The sequence below is a fragment of the Sinocyclocheilus anshuiensis genome, unplaced genomic scaffold (genome assembly GCF_001515605.1).
Source record: "Sinocyclocheilus anshuiensis isolate Anshui unplaced genomic scaffold, SAMN03320099.WGS_v1.1 scaffold101, whole genome shotgun sequence".
Lineage (NCBI taxonomy): Eukaryota > Metazoa > Chordata > Actinopteri > Cypriniformes > Cyprinidae > Sinocyclocheilus > Sinocyclocheilus anshuiensis.
The window spans coordinates 3,056,494-3,064,354 of record NW_015540892.1 but is presented as its reverse complement, the minus strand read 5'-3'; the positions used below and the strand labels follow the sequence as shown (position 1 = coordinate 3,064,354).

The following is a 7,861-nucleotide window of genomic DNA, read 5'->3' as shown; positions in this document are numbered from 1 at the left end:
CGGAGCGGGTGGGGGGGGGGGGGGGGGGGGTTGGGGGAATGAAGACCAAATATCAATCACGCAAGTTTTAATGCTTTGTCTTAACTTGACCCATGAGAGCAGTTAGTGCACTCATCATGGCAGCACTTCTGCATTCTGGTAGTGATGTGTGCATACCAAGGGGCTGAATTTACTTGCTCACATTCTACCTCAGTCCTTCATTCTGCTCAGGTGTATGAATCTGAAATCAGGAGACTCGTTTAAATTCTGTGCTTGAGTCTGAGGTCATAGTATCAATGAAGAGCCATAACTGTCAGCCCTAATGATGTACTTTAAATGTTTAATAGTGGCAGATCCTATTAAAATAACCATTAGAACTTCAGTTTGCCTGTGTAATTAGGAAACACGTAGCAGGACACATAGTGACTCTCTCTTTATCTCTCTCTCACATTCACGTAATCTGCTGCCTAATTGCACTCAAAACACTTCTAAGAACAGCCTGTGAGGCTCATCTCCTGAACCTAGGCAAACCATTACAATTACCCTGGAGGAGAAAATGAGTGTGCATGTGATCAATATAAAATGCCTATATCCATTTAATATACTTAATTCTGTTTGTTAAGGCACATAGAGATGTACTGTCATCCAACAATCGTTAGGGATGTTATTGAAGCCTTTAACCTCTATCCACTGAAGTTACACATGTACTTTGGTTGACATACATTGGTTTTGCGGCGGCAGCGGGACAGGTTGAGATACAGGGAAACCCGGAGCTCCCTGAATGCCTTCAGGTCTTCCCCAAAACCTTCCCTCGGGAACTTCCTCAGTGCATACTGATACCTCTGAGCGGCTTCCTTCATCTTCCCTTTCTGAGAAAGAAGGACAGAAGGAATACATGAAAAAAAAGAAAAAAAAGAATACTTCAGAAAGTCTCAGAGAACCTTCATTGAAATTTACTGATCATAGTATAAATGTGGTATTTCCAAGAACACACTGTAGTAATTACAGGTAAAAACCACAGATGGCTCTTCAATACCATGGTTAGATCAATGCAATTGTGGTTCATGTAAAGTAAATCTAGCATTTGTTATTAAAAACAGTAGCCTAAACACTTCACAGACATTTTAAAAAATATATATGTACGTTTTCAAAAAATTATAACTTTCTATTTTTAGAGCTACAGACCTTATAAAGCAGGTTTCCCTCCTCCATGAGTCTCTGCAGAAGTATGATGAGGATGTCGGGTTTGGAGGTGGCCATGGCCCAGGCAGCGTTACCTTCAAGAGAGAAAGTGAGACGTCAGTCCTGACAGTCAATAACACACAGACCGACTCAGAGTATGACTTTCCTAATGCTTGTACCTGATCGTTCATAAGGAGATGTTCTGTAGCCTTTAGCAGTGATAGTGACAGCAGAACAGAAAGAAAGAAAAAGAAAAAAAAGAGAAATAAAGCATAAAGAACAAATGCAAGGAAAACTCGAGAAGAATAGATGCGTGTTGGAATTTGGAAGAAATATAAACTACCATTCAAAATTTGGGGTTGGTTTTTGAAAGAAGTCGGTTATGCTGAATTATTTTGATTAGAAATCCAGTAAAAACAGTAATACTCTAAAATATTTTTGCAAACTGTTTTGTATTTTAATATAATTTAAAATATATTTATTCCTGTGATGGCAAAGCTGGATTTTCAGCAGACATTACTCCAGTCTTCAGTGTCACATAATACTTCAGAAATCATTCTTATGCGGATTCGGTTCTCAGCAAACGTTACATATTACTATCAGTTCTAAAAGAGTTGTGCTGCTTAATATTTTGGTGGAAAAGTGTTTTTTTAAAAGATTCTTTAATGACTTTTCATTAATGTAAAGTATTCATGTTTTTTTATTTTACTAACCCCAAACCTTTTAACGGTAGTGTATATACTGTTAAGCGATAAGGTATGAGAAACTGTGACTATATTTACAATATACAGTAGCACAGTTATAAAACAATTACTACATAAAATCAGTTTTAAAAAACTATATAAAGCAGTTTCATAAAGCAGATCCATCATGTGCCATCCTTCCACTTAACTATATAATTCATAACGTGTAATCTATGGCTAATAGTTACACAGCTACTAGGCAAACTGGTGGTTTGCATAACGGTTCTGACTATATCAGGTACTTTAGAACAGCTGAAATGTTGTATCAACCAATCAGCATCCAGGACTGGAATTGCCTGTTTATAATAATGAAATAAAATGTTAAAACTGCAGAAGTGCCACTTCAGGCTTACTTTAGGACAACTACAGTAACTTAAGTATAAAAGTATTCATTGGCAGACTTTCTAAAACAAAACCTCTTGAGATGGTTTGGATGAGAGTTTGACATAAAAAAATGGAAACTAGATCTTTTTGCTTGTTCTGCAGTATTATTTGTATAGCAAGGGGAAATGAGCAAGCAAAAAATTGCTAACCTCTACATTGCTCCTTTCTAGTGGCTAACTGGAAATATCAGCTAATGCTAATTTAAAACATGGGTCATTTTTCAGTGGTTATGGAGCTTGCTCACAAAAGTGGGAGATTTTCCTTTTCCCCAATCAACAAAGGAGCTTTTCTGAACCATGTCTAGTATGTAGACAAGACAAATCGCACCACAACGTCATTAAAATGCGTCTGGCAAAGTCATTGCCATCATCAACCCCAGACTGGCAGAGACAGTCTCCGTTTCAGATGCAATTAGACGTTTTTAAACTGGAGGGGGAATATGCTCTCCTAAGGTTTGCACTCTGTGACTTTGAGTAGAAAGCTGAGTGGACTTCGCTATAAAAGTCTTTGCCCTGACGCAGAGTGTGAATGACAGTCCCATACATCACCAGTGTCCTACTTAACTGTGGCCTAACAGTCCTGCACGGCTCTTCTGCGAATATGGCCTGGTTTCAATTGCATTTAGGACTCAGCAAAGGAACGCTGTGCTTTTACTCTCAGAGAAAAGGGGAAAACAAATGGAACTCGCTACATTCTAGATTTAGAATGGACAAGCCCCTCCTGAGAACCTGACTGTGGCGATCTAGATTCTAGAGGACGGCACATGAACCCAGGATATATAAAAGAATGTGTGTCATGATGTTCTGAGGTGAGACTCACCCAGTTTAGCCCCTTTCTTCAGCAGAGTGACCACGACTGAGGTGTTTCTGCTACCGATGGCCCGGTCCAGAGGTCTCATGCCGCTGTAGTCCATGTGTTCAATCGCCGCTCCGCATTCGACCAGGTAATGCACCTGAAAACAGATTGCTCAGATATGAACCTGGTATAATACTGAGATAAAAGTGTCCGTGTGTGTTTGTGTGTCCACACAGAGAAAGGTTATCTCGGCTTACTATGTCCGCGTCACCGTAGAAAGCAGCCAGGTCCAGCGGGGTGCGCCCGTGCTTATCTGTGTGGTCAATCTGAGCTCCACTCTCCACCAGAAACTCAACCACTTTCTTCTGCCCTTTCAAACACGCCCACCCAAGCGGGGTCAGACCTTCTTTATCCACTGCTGTCATACATGCTCCTACAATAAAAACACAATCCTTATAGACTTTATTTGATAAAAAAAAACTTGAGACACACACAGTGGATTGGGGGAAACAACACAAAGCCTCAAGATAGATTTTTTTTTAAAAAGTTGAATTTTTATTTTTTTTACTTGCACCACTTTTTACAACGCCGTCATGGGTGAGATGCTGCAAAAGATGCAAGTGCAACGGTCAAAGATGTCCATCTAGCATGTATTTACAAAGAAAAACATTTGAAAAATAGTGTAGTAGAATGAAAAAACACATTCTATGTGAATTTACAAAAAATTCAGTAAAGATTTCACAGCAAAAACATATGTACCATGACTTAAAGGTGGATATTTTACAGTTATACTAAAAGGAAATTAGATGACAGAAGGCATGTAGTAGATTCTGTACAATATTTTCAGCAAAGTTTTGATCATGTTGATAATTGAGAGGCCTTAGAAATTTGCATATCAAATACGATACAGTAGGCTTTATAGGGCTAAGTTAGATAAGGACATCCGAGTCACGATTACTGACCCTGTGAGAGCAAGAAGTCCACGGTCTCCAGGTGTCCCTCGCTTGCAGCCATCATCAGTAGAGAGCGACCATGTTTATCACTGCAATTCACATCTGCGCCACGCTGCAGAAACAACTCTGCTATCTAGAAAAGAGAGAAGGAAAGTAAGAGAGATGAGAGATGTCAATGTAAAATGACTTTTTTCTAAATAAAATGTTTTTGTGTTCTGTGTAATAATGGGTCTTACCTGTGTGTGTCCATGTCGAACTGCATTAAAGATGGGTGCCACCCCTCTGCGGTTAGTCTGTGCTACACTGGCACCTTGATCCAGTAGGAACACACACCCCTCTAGTTTGCCCCGGCCAGCAGCAGTGGTTAGAGCTGGAGAAGATGTGCATGCTCAAAACGATGATCTAAACAGCACAACAGACTCTATCGCTGGGAAACTATCACTGTGTCCGAATATGACTACTTCCCTACTATACAGACTGTGAACAGTATGCTAAAACAGTGGTATGTCCGAATTCATAATATCCATAGCTAACTGAGACTTGTTATAGCACTTGTATATCATTGCTCTTTTGTTGATTTTGATTGCTTCCATTGTCCTCATTTGTAAGTCGCTTTGGATAAAAGTGTCTGCTAAATGACTAAATGTAAATGTAAATGTGAAAAACAGTTGGCCAACAGTAGATGACCTACTACTTCTGCTGAGATTCTGGAGTTTGCTCTCGATGGACACTTTACTATCCCATGAAGCCATGGGAGAGGAGTTGTGAATAGCAACGAAGTGAGGCAACTGACGCTGGTCGGTCATGTGACAGCAACAATATGGCAAATAGTAGTAGCATGTCCGAATTTTATTTATAGTACTCACATTCATACTATACCTGTAGAACATACTCTTTTAACGACTATGAAGTAAGTTTTAAACCAAATGTAGTACGTACTAGACAGTATGCGATTACGGACACAGTTTATGTCTGTGTGTTTTTAAATCTTTCAATACTGCATTAAATGACAACTTTTACATGTCAATTATGTAATAGAACAATGGCTCATAATTGTTTTACACTAAGACATTAATTGTATTTTAACTACAGTAAAAGTAAGATGAGAATAATGAATGCGATGTAATGTGGTGTATTTACAAACCTGTTTCACCCCACAAAGTATCATGACCATCAATCTGCACTGAAAATTCATCACTGTTCAACGCAAGCATCCTTTTTACCACCTGTAAATACAAATTCATATGTGTGATGTAAAAATTAATATAGTGATGATTCAAGATAGTATGTATTCAATATCTGGGTGTTGAGTGTGTTTGGGTTTAGTACTTGTGTTTCTAACCTAGCTTTACTTAAGGAAAAATGCTGAATAATCAGAAAACCTCTAAATCTAACAAAAACCCCACAAAAATCATAAATAAATGTTCTATTATTTTTATTATTATTATTATTATTTATCTATAGTGGTCTAATTCTAAATAGCCTAATCTAAAAACAGTAGACAATAGTCTATGGTATATGCCTATTTTGATAGCTAAATGAGGGAATGTGTGTTTGGTAACTGTTTGTTGTGTGTAAGTGCGGTGTGGGGTATCCTGTGTGTAGAGTGCGTCTTCAACACCTGTGTGTGTCCCATGCTGGAGGCAGCGATCAGTGTCTGCTGCAGTGCCTTGCTTTTGAGGTCTGAACTCCACTCCTGCTCCAGAAGATACTGCACAATCTCAGCATGACCCCGCAGAGCAGCGTGAACCAGTGCATACTGACCGCTCTTATCAGCATGATCCACCTAATGCACATAACAAACACATACTGTATGTACAAAGCTTTACTTATAAACCTGCACTGAACACATTAATGATAATAAAAATAAATGTATTTCCTAATTACTTTCAGCTTAAAGGGGTCCTATTATGCTCTTTTACAAAGTCTTGATTTTGTTTTGGGGGTGTACTAGAACAGGCTCTCATACTAGGTTGTTCGAAAAACATTACAACACCTCTCTCCCCAGTATGGCATGAACGGCTCAAATAGTTCCTGTATTAAATGAAGGCCCGCCTTCTGAAATACGAAATGTGCTGTGATTGGTTAGCTGGGCCAGTGTGTGTTGTGACTGGCACCACTCGGCGCCTGGTCGGGAAATGTCATGTAGTCCAAACGAGTCGTTCGTTGTAGTTTTTGAAAAGTGATTTCTGTTAAATAAAATATCTTCTTTTGAAGTGGACTTTGAGCTTTGTAACTTTGCAGATCTTTTTTATGCTCAAACAGCAACATTACAGACTAACTAAAGTTGAAAAAGTGAAAAAGCATAATAGGACCCCTTTAATCAGCAGTAATCATCTAGTTTGTCATACTGCATTGTTAAAGCTGTCTTCTTATTGACAAGCTCCTGTTAATAAATAAGTGGTAAAATTCCTGCAGTTCATCTGTAATACTTGCAGAAGGTAAAACTGACAATACAATGTTACAGTCACAATGAAAACAATAAGTCTTATTTATTGATTGATTGATTGTGGCAAGGCCTGTGAAAATTTTGCCAGGGCAAGTAAAAAATTGAAACCACTGGCCAAACCGGGCCAGTAGAACATTTCCTGTCAATATGATCAAAATCAGTATCATAACACTTGTACACGGATCTGTAGAACACGTAGGTTACATAATGATATTTTAAAATGAAAAACTTAAAATATGTACTTGAAAAGAAAACAGGATGACTTTGAATAGCATCATTGTAAAATTGTGAGAAAGAGCTGAGCAAGTCTTTTACATATATTTCCTGGTCTGAGAGTGACTTCCTGCTTAAACAGGAAGTAATGGATACCAAAAAAAGGTAGAAATGTATGTATGTACACTCAATACGTTATTACTACATACTGTTTTTTTAAATTACTATAATACTGAGGTGCAGATAATTGCCACTATTTGCAATAAGTAGTATAAATAGCAGAAAATCCTGCTATTTTAACATAGTGTTAATAGAATCTATCGCTATCTGCACTTAGTGTAAATAGCATATTGTTAAAAATACTGCTATTTTCACTTAGTGTAAATAGCCTGTATCGCTATTTACACTTACTGCAAATAGCCGCTGCCAACAACATGCGGTTGCTTCATGTTGCATATAATTTTGTTTGTTTGTTTAAGGTTAGTTTGGCCAATAACAGAGCAAAATAAACATTTAATAAATGTAAAAATAAATAAATAAAAATGAAATAAATTGGCAACGAGTATGGGAATCGGCTCATTTCATAGTAAAAAAAATAAATAAAAAAATCAGCAATTGGAATCGGTCACGAAAAATCCTGATCAGTGCATCCTTAGCTGGAATAGAGTTAGACCTACCTGAAAGACCTGAAAAAGCATGGTTCATTTCAGTTTTATCTTTGAACTATTGTACCTATTTGTGCAAAATGGTTATCATTTATTACAATACAATGTTACAGTCAACAATGAAAACAATAAGTCTTATTTATTGATTGTGGTTAGGCCTGTGAAAATTTTGCCAGGGCAAGTAAAAAATTTAAACCACTGGCCAAACCGGGCCAGTAGAAAATTTCCTTAGCGTTGAGCCCTGTCAATACGATCAAAATCAGTATCATAACACTTGTACACAGATCTGTAGAATACGTAGGTTACATAATGATATTTTCAAATTAAAAACTTTGAGAAAACAGGATGACTTTGAATAGTATCATTGTAAAATTGTGAGGAAGAGCTGAGCAAGTCTTGCACATATATTTCCTGGTCTGAGTGACTTCCTGCTTAAACAGGAAGTAATGGATACCAAAAAAAGGTAGAAATGTATGTATGTGAAAGGAGAATGTACGT

The 7,861-nt window shown here is 37.7% G+C and overlaps 1 protein-coding gene across 2 annotated transcripts in view; it reads right to left on the bottom strand.

The window, feature by feature from the left end:
- LOC107688874 (protein TANC1-like) overlaps positions 1-7,861 on the bottom strand; it is a 137,652-nt gene that overhangs the window by 5,103 nt on the left and 124,688 nt on the right. Inside the window, exons 17-25 of one of the 2 annotated variants that reach the window (XM_016486701.1) lie at positions 5,658-5,822; positions 5,181-5,262; positions 4,273-4,406; positions 4,046-4,169; positions 3,341-3,516; positions 3,108-3,240; positions 1,341-1,370; positions 1,165-1,256; positions 702-848 (exon numbers count right to left, since the gene is read on the bottom strand). In XM_016486701.1, coding sequence (XP_016342187.1) covers positions 702-848; positions 1,165-1,256; positions 1,341-1,370; positions 3,108-3,240; positions 3,341-3,516; positions 4,046-4,169; positions 4,273-4,406; positions 5,181-5,262; positions 5,658-5,822 — 1,083 coding nt within the window. The remainder of the gene's footprint in view (positions 1-701; positions 849-1,164; positions 1,257-1,340; positions 1,371-3,107; positions 3,241-3,340; positions 3,517-4,045; positions 4,170-4,272; positions 4,407-5,180; positions 5,263-5,657; positions 5,823-7,861) is intronic. The other variant, XM_016486702.1, reaches the window with a different exon arrangement.